Below are 13,135 nucleotides of genomic sequence, written 5' to 3' on the forward strand. Positions count from 1 at the left end.
GGCTTTGGCTGCTCCTCTCCAAAGCCTTTTCTGCACACTCTGCTCCCTAAGGTGGAAAGAGCCTCCTCCTGATGTTGTTGTCTCTTTGGCAGAGTGGAGGAGGAAGCCACCCAGAAGAACATGGCCCTAAAGAAGATTCGAGAGCTGGAGTCACAGATTTCTGAGCTCCAGGAGGACCTGGAGTCTGAGCGAGCTTCTAGGAATAAAGCTGAGAAGCAGAAGCGGGACCTCGGGGAGGAGTTGGAGGCTCTGAAAACGGAGCTGGAGGACACTTTGGACTCCACGGCTGCCCAGCAGGAGCTCAGGTGCGCCGTGCAGCCAAGTGGCCAAGTCACTTGAGGACGGGGGTGGGGGGCAGGGAGGGTGGTGCCCCCTCAGTAGCTCCTCTCTAGTTTGGAGCAGAGTGGGAGGCCTGTTGAGGAAGCTGGCTTGGAGTTGGGGTGAGGCCGGGGCGAGGCGCCGATTCCTCCACAAAGTGGGTCTGTGAGGTGGGCTGGAGGATGCACGGCCAAGGAGGGAGGCCACTGGGCAGCAAGGCTGGGGTGGCCAGTGCCCCTTGCCGGCCTCTCTGCAGCCGGGGAAGCAGAGTCCAGGGCGGCAGCATGCCTGGTCCCCGGCCTCCATCCTGAGGGTGCTTCTCTCCAGGTCCAAACGCGAACAGGAAGTGAACATCCTGAAGAAGACCCTCGAGGATGAGGCCAAAACCCACGAGGCCCAGATCCAGGAGATGAGGCAGAAGCACTCACAGGCCGTGGAGGAACTGGCTGAGCAGCTGGAGCAGGCAAAACGGGTGCGTGGGCTTCCCTGGGGCCGGGCTCCGCGACTGCAGGTGGTGCCCGGGGGGGAGGGGGGGGCCTCCCGGAGACTGGCTGCCTCCCTGGGCCGGGCCTGCAGAGCAGAGAGGCTCCAGACTCCAGCCCAAAGCGGCTGTGTGCCTTGGGCAAGTAGCTACCTCTGTGCCTCAGTTTCCCCATCTGTAGAGGAGGCAAGTGATAGGTCTGTGTCATGAAAATCCGCGACAGTTGGAGTTGATGACCGGTAAAGCATATGAACAGTAAGAATTCAGTAAGTTGTTCGAGAATGACTGTCAGTATTTTGTCCAGGACCCGCCAGACCAGAAGGCCTCCAGGAATTGGAGTGGCCTGGTGCCAAGTGCCAGAGGGCCCTAGGGTTTTCTCTGGAGCACCCACACCTGGTCAGCTGCAGTCTTGATGGGAAGCCTTGGGATGTTAATCCTGCTAGTCTCGGGCAGGCGGCCGGGCCAGGCAGTTCTCAAGACCATGTTCTGCCTGCCGTGGCTCCCAGCGCGAAGCCACTCTTGGTGGCGGCCCAACAAGTCAAAGGCTCTTCCGCGTGGCGGCCTGTAAAATGCTCTCAAGAGGCATGCCTTGTCCATCTTGGCGCCTTCTGGTGGCAGCCTTCCCTTGCCCTTCAGCTTTTCCCCACCCACCACACCTTCGAGTTTGTGCGGTCCCCCTTGCCACGTGCCTGTGATCCTGCAGCCAGCTTGGTGGACGGTAGAATGGGGTGGTTGAGCGGATTCTGTAAATGCCGCTTTTATATTTTCTGGAAGATCGTCACGTTATCACTCGGAACATCAGATTTCAAAGAGGCTCTACTGGAAGCCCAACTCTAAGCAACTATAATTTCCCTCATCTTCTGATATGTTGAAGCCCTAGTATCAGTGATGACAGCCCCTTACATCTGAGCGTGAGGGAGGCCGGGCGGGGACTGTTTCTGAGCTGCGGACAACGTGCTGCATGTCCCGTCCGGCTGAGTGAGGAGTGCAGGTCAGGCCCGAGCGTCCGGCCGGGGGCTCTTGGCAGCATGCACCCCCTGGGCTGGCCCTCTGGCGTTCTCGCGGCCGAGAGAGCAGACTCCGGATCTGGACCGGGCAGCTCTCCCAGCCTCCTGCCAGGGCACAGCTGCCCCTTTCCACCTCGTGGCTTGCGTCCCCACAGGTGAAAGCCAACCTGGAGAAGGCGAAGCAGACCCTGGAGAACGAGCGAGGGGAGCTGGCCAACGAGGTGAAGGTGCTGCTGCAGGGCAAAGGGGACGCTGAGCACAAGCGGAAGAAAGCCGAGGCCCAGCTGCAGGAGCTTCAGGTGAAGCTCACCGAGGGAGAGCGCGTGCGCACGGAGCTGGCCGACAAGGTCACCAAGCTGCAGGTGAGGCCTCCGCGGGGACCCGGGCCTGGGCGGGGACGCCTGCCGCTGCGCCTCAGTCTCGGCCCGGATCTCTGGGGCTCCCGCTCTCTTCTTGAGCGAGGCCTTCGGGGCGCGGCCCGTGACTCCAACCCCCCCCCCCCCCGCCCTTGGCCTGATGGCTGAGGTGGGGCCAGAGCAGTCATGGTCGTTGTCCTTCCCGTGCCCGTGCAGGTTGAGCTGGACAACGTGACAGGTCTTCTCACCCAGTCTGACAGCAAGTCCAGCAAACTCACCAAGGACTTCTCTGCCCTGGAGTCCCAGCTGCAGGACACACAGGTAAAGACAGCGGCGAGGCCCAGCTCCTCTGTGACCCGTCCCCCGCATCAGAGGGACTGGCTCCTCCCTCCCGTCGGGTGTGGGGCCCGTGAGGCTCTGACCCTGCGTCTCCTGAGCCCCGGCGCCCCACATGTCTCGGCGTAGGAGCTGCTCCAGGAGGAGAACCGGCAGAAGCTGAGCCTGAGCACCAAGCTGAAGCAGATGGAGGATGAGAAGAACTCTTTCAAGGAGCAACTGGAAGAGGAGGAGGAGGCCAAGCGGAACCTGGAAAAGCAGATGAGCACGCTCCATGCCCAGGTTCGGTACCGGCTCTGCCCTAGATGCCCTGCGCCCCCCTGGAGACTCAGGGAAACTGGGGGGAGTCTGCAGGCTGGGCAGTGTCTGGCTGGGCACCCACCTGCACAGGGGACGGGAGGGAGGCCCAGGTGCTGCGAGCCAGGCGCCCTCCCTTGGGGAGCTCCTGCCCTCTCCAGCCAGAGCTGCTAGCCAGGGTCCCGGCTAGAATTCAGGAGTCTGTAAACGTGGGTGGAGGAGACCTCACGTCTGTTTTTCCATCAGTCTGGCTGACATCAGTGTTCTGTTCCGTCACGCACGTAGGCCGCAAGCCCACGCCAGCGGCAGTGCATGTGGCGTGAAGGAAAACCAGCGGTCACCGTGCCTGAGCTGTGGCGGGCTTTGGGGATGTCATGGCGCTCCCGCCACTTTGGGAGCTCGTACTTGACACGCTAACAAAGGAGCACACGGGTTACTCTGTCACAGTCTAAAGAAGTACCCAGCCACTGCATTTTTCTGTATTGGTTTACTTGCTGATCCTCTATATTTTATGCACGTTGAAACATCATTACGTAAGAAGGAGGTCGGTGTTTTCTAGACTATCAAAAGGGCCGCGACCAGAAATCGATCAGGAGCCCTGTTCTACATCCTATCGTAGGACCTCAGTGGCCAGGCCAGGAGATCTATCTGCACCACCTCCTGGGGGTGGGCCCGTAGCCCGTGCTCCAGTCTGGGTGGGAGTGGCTGGTGGGTGTGTGTCGTGGCAGCTTTGTCTCTGGGTGTGAGGAGGGGCGGCGGGATGGATGCCTGCGGAGCCCTGGCGAGAGGCCGATGGAGGGGGCTCCCCTCTCTGGGCTTGTCTGAAAAGCAAGTGGCTTGGTGTACGTCTCGACAGAGAGGCTGCTCCTGGGGCTGCACGCACTAGGCAGATGCCCTCTGCAGAAACCCCGTTTCTCTCACCCTGGTGGAAGAGGGGCGTCTCTGTGACCGGGCCTCTGCTCGTGGGGTGCAGGCTGGCTGCCACCGCCCCACGCCTGGGCTGTCTCCCTAACTCTGCTCCTGCCCAGGTGACGGACATGAAGAAGAAGATGGAGGACGGCGTGGGGTGCCTGGAGACTGCAGAGGAAGCCAGGAGGAAGCTCCAGAAGGACCTGGAGGGGCTGGGCCAACGCTACGAGGAGAAGGTGGCTGCCTACGACAAGCTGGAGAAGACAAAGACGCGGCTGCAGCAGGAGTTAGACGACCTGCTCGTGGACCTGGACCACCAGCGCCAGACTGCCTCCAACCTGGAGAAGAAGCAGAAGAAGTTTGATCAGGTGGGTGCCTCCGGGCCGCCCCCTGCACCTTTCCCGTCCGGCACAGCCGCAGGGAAGGCGAGGCTGGGAATACCTCACCACCTAGCTCGGGAGGGCCGCGGGCCAGGCACGCAGGGGTCCCCCTCGCGGGGCAGGGCATTTCTTCCTCTTTTCCTGTGTCTGACGTCTTTCAAATTGTCTGTAATGAACCAGTTTTACTCTGATGTAGGATTTTTTTTTTTTCTTTACTCTCAACACGGGGCTCGAACTCACAACCCTGAGGTCAGGATGGCACATGTCCTACCGACTGAGCCAGCCAGGCGCGCCTATGATGTAGGATTTTTATTTATGTGTCATGCCCTCTGCCTCATTGCAAAAGCCCTGAGGCAGCTTACAGAGAGACCCAGGCAGTGGAGTAGGAGAGGAAAGTAGACTACATCAGGGGTTGCCAAAACCCACCAAGCACTACCCCGTGCCTGTTGCTGGGGGTAAAGGTGCGCTGGATCCCACCAGGCTCCCTGGCTGCTTCCGTGTTTCCATAGCAGAGTCCGGCAAAGTCTAGAGCATTCACTCGCTGGCCCATTAAGAAATGGGTCTAGGGAATAAAGAGGTATTGGGGGGTTGGGGAGATGGGGAGATGAGGTCTGGCCACGGGTGGGCCTACACAGAGGGTGGACCCCGAGAACTTGGGTGTAAATGGGCATCCTTGACGAAGGCCACAGGTGGAGGCTGGGCCTCTAAGCAGCCAGATTGACAGGGTTTTTAAGGGAACTACCAATCAGCTGTTCAGGAAAACAGGGCCTTTGATGGTTCTGAGAGAGTAATGTTCCCTGCGGGTTCTCATGGAAAGGGTGCCATGTTTCATACAGAATCGTGATTATCAAATGATGAAAACGAAACAGACCTCACAACGTGCTGACAGAGCTGATCGCTGCCTCGCCTGGTTACCCCAGGCGATGGCTTGGTGCCGGCTCTACGTGGTCCCCTCCCCTCAGACCAACACCTAGGACCCCCAGTCCCCAAGGAGTATGGGTCCGGGTGCTTTGCCCCCTTGAGGGCAGGAGGCTCACGGTGACCACCTCCCCCTCAGCTGCTGGCCGAGGAGAAGACCATCTCTGCCAAGTATGCAGAGGAGCGCGACCGGGCCGAGGCGGAGGCCCGGGAGAAGGAGACCAAGGCACTGTCGCTGGCCCGGGCCCTGGAGGAGGCCGTGGAGCAGAAGGCAGAGCTGGAGCGGCTCAGTAAGCAGCTCCGCACAGAGATGGAGGACCTCATGAGCTCCAAGGATGACGTCGGCAAGAGCGTGAGCACTGGGTCGGCGGCCGGCTCAGGGAGGGACCTGAGTGGGGATGTCCCCAGGGACTAGGGGCTGAGTGGACACCGAGGCCAGGGACCTCGGGGACCTCGTCCCTCCGCTCCTGACTCGGATTCCCTGGGGGTGGGGGTGGGGCAGGTTCATGAGCTGGAGAAGTCCAAGCGGGCCCTGGAGCAGCAGGTGGAGGAGATGAAGACCCAGCTAGAGGAGCTGGAGGACGAGCTGCAGGCCACCGAGGACGCCAAGCTGCGGCTGGAGGTCAATCTGCAGGCCATGAAGGCCCAGTTCGAGCGGGACCTGCAGGGCCGCGATGAGCAGAGCGAGGAGAAGAAGAAGCAGCTGGTCAGACAGGTGTGGACGGCCCCCCACAGCTCACCCCCTTTTCTGGCAGGCTTCCGTTTTCTTTCCTCTCCTGGGTTGTGGTGGGCCCCTCGTCCACTCCTCCCATGTCTGTAGGTTCCAGTCCCCTGTCTCCAGGGTCGGGGACCTGCTCTTTTATGGTCAGTACTCTTCATGGGCCCCTGGAGGTGCCCCGCGCCGCCCCCCTCCGCCCCCCCTCCCCCGGGCTCAGAGTGGAGCAGGGTCGGGGTGTGGGTGCTGCTGCCTGAGCCGTCCGCCTGTCCGCCAGGTGCGGGAGATGGAGGCAGAGCTGGAGGACGAGAAGAAGCAGCGCTCGATGGCAGTGGCCGCTCGGAAGAAGCTGGAGATGGACCTGAAGGACCTGGAGGCCCACATTGACTCTGCCAACAAGAACCGAGACGAGGCCATCAAGCAGCTGCGCAAGCTGCAGGTGAGTTCTTGGGCCATACTGGGCGTGGCTGCACCTGTGGCGCTGGCCTCAGGTGGGCTGGGACACCGGCCGGGCGGTCGGTGAGCGCTGCGAGGCGCCACCCTCCCCTCTCTGCGGATGCTGCCCTTAGCCCTGGAACAGAGAGCAAACTTGGAATAAGATCATTGACTGTGTGTGCATTAAACAAGGAAACAAACCCAGGCAAACCTGGAAAGGCAGTGACGTTAGGGACGTAATCACTTGGTGGTAGATTTCCAGAGTAAACCAGATATGGCCCGGGTCCCAACCCGATCCAGTCTTAGTGGACAGTGATCGAAGCTTCTGAGCTGAGCTGAGCACAGAACCCCATGTGTGGCCCAGAGCACAGAACACGCACGTGGGAAATTCTCACCTCACCGATAAAGATCACAGATTTTGTGTATATGTTTTTTATTTTCATAATGATTTTAGCATAGTTAGCATACAGTGTTCTATTCGTTTCAGGTTTACGATACGGTGATTCATCCCTATGTCGGTACATTACTCGGCGCTCATCAAAATAAGTGCTAAAGAGAACGAATTTCGTTCTAGTCTACTAATTTGTTTATTGAAAGATTTTATATATTTATTAAGAGTGTGAACACGAGTGGGAGGAGGAGCGGAAGGAGAGGGAGAAGCAGACTCCCCTGAGCTGAGCAGGGAGACCGACCTGGGGCTCGATCCCAGGACCCTGGGGTCATGACCTGAGCCGAAGACAGACGCTTAACTGACTGAGCCACCCAGGCGCCCCAAAGAGAACAAATTTTTTAAAAAACAGCTCTGAAAAGCCACGTCACACCCCGAAAACCAGCAGCAGGAAGAACAAATTCTGTCCGTTGACGAGGTCGTAGGGTGTAGATGCCCTTCTTGGTGGCGGTTGTTCTTGGTACCATCTGGCCTGGGGAATCGCAGTTTGGGATCATGTGCAGAAGGAAAAAAAGGAAAAACCTATTTGACCAAGGTCTTTAGAGTTAAAACCAATCACAGCAGAAGAACAAAGGAAATGGGTTTTTGCCGTGTAGTGGGGGCTGACCTGGCAGGTGGGCATTGACCCAGAGAAGCGGGTGTCCCCGGGGGAATGATTCAGGTCAACAGGAAGCTGTAGGAAGTACAGCCCAGACTGCAGCTTGGGCTAACGTGTAGCCAGTGACTCACAGCTTCCAAAGGTGTGCTTTGTGAATTCTGATGGATAAGAGAGACCTGTGTCCTTGTTATTTGGCCCTCTTCCGGTTGGTTACACGTAGCACGGGGCTGGAAGCGGCCCGAGGCTCCTGGGGGAGGGGTGGTGGCTCTGGTGGGGGTCCCAAGCCTCTCCCGCCCGCCACAGGCGCAGATGAAGGACTGCATGCGGGAACTGGAAGACACGCGCGCCTCCCGCGAGGAGATCCTGGCGCAGGCCAAGGAGAACGAGAAGAAGCTGAAGAGCATGGAGGCCGAGATGATCCAGCTGCAGGAGGTGGGCCGGGCCCCAGGATGGCACTCGGGGGCACCAGCAGGGGGCAGCCCACGGCCTCCACCCGCCCAGCTGGCAGCCCCCTAGCCCAGCTGCAGCGGTGGGTTGGGGGTGGTTTTGGCTTCGTGAAAGCATTCCCTACAGGCTTGCGTTAGGTAGCCCGGCTTCCCGGTGTGACTGAAACGTGTGTGTGTGAATTAAATTGTCACCATTTGGGGCCAGCTCCCTTGCATGAAACGAGGCTTTGTGGTAATCACCACCTCCTGCTGAGCAAGGGGGGGTTCCTTCCCAAACGCTCAGGCACCACACGTCCCCCCACCTCCTTGTCGTCACACGTGAGGCATAGGGAGAAAGGCTTCCCCCCGCCCTAGGCGGCCGTCTTCAGTGTGAGGTGACTGGCCACCCGGTGTTCCTAGCGGGGCTGGTGTCCAGGCATGTCCTCGTCCATTCTCTCCTGATGGCTGCGCTCTCCTGCCTGGGCCTGGGGTGAGCCCTCCCTCTGAGGTCACGAGTAGGTCTCCGTTGAGGCCACCTTACCCTCCTGGCTCTCGCCCCAACTCACACCCCTGCCTCGTCCCCCTGACTTCTGGTCTCCCCGGAACGCAGAGGGACCAGCATCCCGTTAGGACGGGACAGGTTTTTCATTTATCTCTACATCCCCAGCACGTGACTTGGCTGCTAACACTTAGATATAGGGGCTTTGCAAACCTGTGGTGCCTAAGCCATGGCCTCAGAGGAAGGACCCAGCCCAGTGAGCCAGAGGGGCTCACGAGGAAGGACTTCGTGGAGGAGGCAGACGTAGGAGGGGGTTTGAGAGGAAGGGCCAGGGGCTCGGGGAGCATGGTGCCGCAGAGTACCAGGAATGGGGGTGGGGGGCTCGCAGGGCTTCGGGCCGAGCGGGTCACGGTCTGCGTTTTCATGGCAGGAACTGGCAGCCGCCGAGCGTGCCAAGCGCCAGGCCCAGCAGGAGCGGGACGAGCTGGCCGACGAGATTGCCAACAGCAGTGGCAAAGGGTGAGCCGTGGGGCGGCGTGTTTGGCTCAGGGCAGGGGGTGCCCGTCCTCCGGGACAGGCCCCATCTCACTGCTCCCTGCCCTCACCCAGAGCCCTGGCGTTGGAGGAGAAGCGGCGCTTGGAGGCCCGCATTGCCCAGCTGGAGGAGGAACTGGAGGAGGAGCAGGGCAACACGGAGCTGGTGAACGACCGGCTGAAGAAGGCGAACCTGCAGGTGGGCGGGGCCGGGGCTGCCTGGGCGTTCCTTGCGCGCCAGGCTCTCCACCTTCCAGACAGTGGCTGGCGGGAGCCCGGGGCTCACGGCTTTCAGGGAGCGTGTCCCAGCACCTGTGAAGGTCTCCCTTGGTTTCGCTCTCTGGACCCTGGCTGTGGTCCAGAGCTTGGGGCCCCAGGGCCTGGTGTTTTCAGGGGCTCTATGGGACCCAGCGGCCCGCCTCTGCCCCAGCCAGGGCCCCCCGGCCTTCCTGGGGTGACCAGCCCTCCTTCCCGCAGATCGACCAGATCAACACCGACCTGAACCTCGAGCGCAGCCACGCCCAGAAGAACGAGAACATGCGGCAACAGCTGGAGCGCCAGAACAAGGAGCTCAAGGTCAAGCTGCAGGAGATGGAGGGCACGGTCAAGTCCAAGTACAAGGCTTCCATCACCGCCCTCGAGGCCAAGATCGCACAGCTGGAGGAGCAGCTGGACAACGAGACCAAGTAGGTGTTCCTGCCCATCACCTGCGACAACCTGCAGCCTCCTCTGTTCCTGCCCGAGTCCCAGAGGCCTTTGTCCCCCTCCTGACGGTCGCTCATCCCTTCCGCGGGGGCTTCACGGGAGTTTGCATAGGAGCCCCCGGCCCACCTCCACAGTTGGGGGTTTGGACGACTGTCTCTGGGGGCTGAATCAGACAGAGGTGGGGGTTCCTGCCCGGCTGGGCAGCCAGGTTGTGGGCTCAATGAGACTGACGCTTATTTAGAGGCAATGGGCAGGTCACACTGGGCCCCAGATTTCAATTTTCCCTTTCCTTGCTACATACCTGCTCTTTGGACTGTGTCCCCTCCCTCCCTGAGCCCGTGTCCTCTGTGAAATGGGGCAGTCGCCGTGCCTCCCCTGTAGGAGACCAAGCACGTTGTGGGTGTTCAGTGGGGATGGCCCGCCGCCTCAGCCTCGGGGCCTCCCCGAGGGGCAGATGCCAGTGAGGCCCGAGGATGGGGGTGTCCAGCCGGTGGCGTGTGGCCAGACCCTCTGAAGGAGGGTCGCTGAGCCACCGTGTCTGTGCCCCGCAGGGAGCGCCAGGCGGCCTGCAAGCAGGTGCGTCGGGCCGAGAAGAAGCTGAAGGACGTGCTGCTGCAGGTGGATGATGAGCGGAGGAACGCGGAGCAGTTCAAGGACCAGGTGTGTGTGTGTGTGTGCGCGCGCGCGCACTGGGCCGGGGGGCCTCCTGCGCCAGAGTCCCTGACCAGGGCCACTGGCCGCACATCTCCGCAGGCCGACAAGGCGTCCACCCGACTGAAGCAGCTCAAGCGGCAGTTGGAGGAGGCCGAGGAGGAGGCCCAGCGGGCCAACGCCTCCCGCCGGAAGCTGCAGCGCGAGCTGGAGGACGCCACCGAGACCGCCGATGCCATGAACCGCGAGGTCAGCACCCTCAAGAACAAGCTCAGGTGAGCCCCACCGCCGCCTCTGCCCCCGTCGCGCCATTGCTTCTCCTCCCCAAAGTCCATGTGCTTGAAAAAGCGTGTTTCAAACAAAGCTCCCAGAAGCTGGTTCCATTTGGGCCTGGCGCCCGGTGCTGCGCTGTCCTCCCGCTGCTGGGCGGGCGCTCACCCCCTGCGCTGATCCCCGGCCTTCTGAATAAACGCTGAGCCCTTGGGCTCCTTCGTTCCCACCTCGTCTGAAAAATTCGCTCACGGGGCAGCTCCCAACCTGGTGAGACGTTTTCCAGGCTTGAGGTGGCCCGGCTGGTCCCTGGCACGTTTGAGGGGACTGGTCCGTGGTGGCTGAGTGTGGCCCGGCGTCCTTCCCCACCCGTGCCTGTGCCAACAGGGAGGGCTACTGTGCGTTTGTCGGGGAGCGTTAACGTTACCATTGAAGAAGTATCAAGTGGTGGAGGCAGAGGGTCTTTTTCTCCAAAATTCTCACTTCTCTCCCTTAAGCCTAAAAGCAACAAGAGCAGACATTCTAGTCCGTACTTAATATTAATGTGACCGGAAGAAGGTGTTGGTATCTGCGTACCGGGTGGAGTTATTCTGTATCTCTTGGTTTCACCTGTTTTGTAGGAAGTTTGATCGTTTGTGTGCAGGGTGGCATCTTGCAGAGGGTGACTCTGTCCGCTTCTGGGCCTTTCTCCCTTGCAGTCAAGTCAGCTTCCTGATGTCTTTTCACCAGTGTTTTGAAGTGAAGTGAGGCTGTGGTCCCTGAGGCTCCCCGTTGCTCCCCCCCCCCCCCCCCCCCCCAGGATGTTAGGACCCGGTGTCCCTCTACAGATGGCCTCGAAGTGTGCGAGCTGTACTTGGCCACCCTGGCCGGCCCGGCTGACCCTGTGCCTCTGTCCTTAGGCGAGGGGACCTGCCATTTGTTGTGCCCCGCCGGATGGCCCGCAAAGGTGCTGGCGACTGCTCGGACGAGGAGGTAGACGGCAAGGCGGACGGGGCTGAGGCCAAAGCTGCCGAGTAACGTCTTCTCCTGCTGCCCGGGACGGACGGACAGACCAACAGATGACTCCGCCTCCCTTTTCCAGCCCCCGCAGCACCCTCCTCCACCTTCTCGGGACTGCCGTGACCGTGACCTCCCCACCCAGTCCCACCAGGCCAGGGGAGGGGACCTCAGGCCTGCGCCTCCCCGCCCGCCGCCCCCAGGCCTTTCTGAGGGTGTTTGGCTTCCTCCGCTGCAGTCCCCTCCCGCACCCCTCCCACCCCCAGAACCTGATACCAAAGAGTCCGAGTCTTGGGCCCCTGGCCTGGGAACAGAGTGACCAGCAGGATCTTTGGCCCTCTCTTGCCGCACAGCACAAGATGGCAAGGCAAGGAGGGCAGGCCACCGGGGATGGGCAAAGAGAGTTTTCTACAAATCTATTTTTCTTCAGACTAAGAAGTTTTGATAGCCCGACACCGCAGAAGAGTTGTCACCTTCCCCCACCTCCGCCACCAGCTCCCCCTCCTCCTTTGCTGTTGGCAATCACACACGGCGACCTCACAACCTCCGCCCCATCGGCCCCCCACTCCCGTGGGCCCTGGGCGATTGGGTGAGAGCAGGCCCCGGGACGCCCCCTCTGTGCCGGGCACAGAATGCGGGGGGGGGCGGGGAAGGAGAGTCGCTCCTCCCCACCCGCTCTGGGCAGCGCCACAGTGGTCCTCTTCCTGTTTCAGGGTGTCTCCAGTGCAATGAGCCCCTTCCCTCCTTTGCCAAGGGCAGCCGGCCCCTTCCACTGCGGGGCTGCTGGGCCTCGGGGCCCAAGCGGGACAGGCCAGCCGTGGCTTCTCCCAACATTCTTGGGGACCAAATGTATTTAATGGTTAAGGGGCTTGTCCCAAGTCTGACAGCCAGAGCGTTGTGAAGGGCCGGTGGCCCTCCAACACGACATTGTACCTACTCTAGGACTGGGGCCTGAGGGCAGATTTTCTGCACTGTGGACTCAGCGTGGTTTTTTAAAAATCTGCCAGCTGCACGGATGTGTTTGAAAGGAGAAAAAAATTTTTTTCTTTTCCCCGCCCCCTTCTTATAATAAATGATAAAATTCCAAGTCTTTATCACTGCCTTTCCTTGGGAACCACGTTTAGAAGAGAGTAGCTTGTCCTACACTGGTCTACACTGGTTGCTGAATTTACCTGTATTCCTAACTGTTTTGTATATGCTGCATTTAGACTTACTTATGGCAAAGAAGGCATTTTTTTTTTTTAAAGAAAAACTCAACAAATCATGAAGATATATGAAAGCTATGCCTAGAAAGCTCTGAATTCAGGTCCCAGTTGCTGTCACAAAGGAGTGAATGGAGCTCCCAGCCCCGCCCCTTTTTTATATAATAAAAGTGCCTTAGCATGTGTTACAGCTGTTCCCACTACAGTAAGCTGGTTTACAGATGTTTCCACCGAGCACCACAATAAAGAGTACCATGTGCTACGAGCCGTGTCTGCTGGTGTCTGTCTGCCCGGGCGGGTGGCCTGGACGGGACTGTGTGTGGCTTCTGCGGCGGACACCTACTTTGCATCCTCTTTTTTTTTTTTTTTTAAGATTTTATTTCTTTGAGAGGGGAAGAGAGCGAGCGAGAGCATGAGAGCAGGGGGAGGGAGAAGCAGGCTCCCCGGCTGAGCAGGGAGCCTGATGCAGGACTCCTTCCAAGGACGCTGGGATCATGACTTGAGCCAAAGGCAGATGCTTAACCGACTGAGCTTTTGTGCATCTCCTAGAAGCTTCCTGTCGTGCAGCATGGCCGAGGCAAGGGCTGGGGGAGGGGTGGCAGTCGTGCAGGAAAGGTAAGCTAGAAAGGCAGGCTAGGCCAGGGGTAAGGACACT

General features: G+C 60.1%; 1 protein-coding gene across 1 annotated transcript in view; it reads left to right on the forward strand.

The window, feature by feature from the left end:
• Positions 1-12,745, forward strand: part of MYH9 (myosin heavy chain 9) — a 90,105-nt gene extending 77,360 nt beyond the window's left edge. The window contains exons 26-41 of the mRNA XM_025881846.2: positions 93-305; positions 646-790; positions 1,962-2,168; positions 2,379-2,483; positions 2,628-2,780; positions 3,824-4,072; positions 5,142-5,354; positions 5,505-5,717; positions 5,995-6,156; positions 7,502-7,630; positions 8,553-8,641; positions 8,732-8,855; positions 9,134-9,342; positions 9,913-10,021; positions 10,115-10,287; positions 11,182-12,745. Coding sequence (XP_025737631.1) covers positions 93-305; positions 646-790; positions 1,962-2,168; positions 2,379-2,483; positions 2,628-2,780; positions 3,824-4,072; positions 5,142-5,354; positions 5,505-5,717; positions 5,995-6,156; positions 7,502-7,630; positions 8,553-8,641; positions 8,732-8,855; positions 9,134-9,342; positions 9,913-10,021; positions 10,115-10,287; positions 11,182-11,299 — 2,611 coding nt within the window. The 3' untranslated portion in view covers positions 11,300-12,745. The remainder of the gene's footprint in view (positions 1-92; positions 306-645; positions 791-1,961; positions 2,169-2,378; positions 2,484-2,627; positions 2,781-3,823; positions 4,073-5,141; positions 5,355-5,504; positions 5,718-5,994; positions 6,157-7,501; positions 7,631-8,552; positions 8,642-8,731; positions 8,856-9,133; positions 9,343-9,912; positions 10,022-10,114; positions 10,288-11,181) is intronic.
• The last annotated feature ends 390 nt before the right edge of the window (positions 12,746-13,135 follow it).

This window comes from Callorhinus ursinus, unplaced genomic scaffold, assembly GCF_003265705.2.
Source record: "Callorhinus ursinus isolate GAN/ISIS: 27379988/994484 unplaced genomic scaffold, GSC_fseal_2.0 scaffold48, whole genome shotgun sequence".
NCBI classification, from domain to species: domain Eukaryota; kingdom Metazoa; phylum Chordata; class Mammalia; order Carnivora; family Otariidae; genus Callorhinus; species Callorhinus ursinus.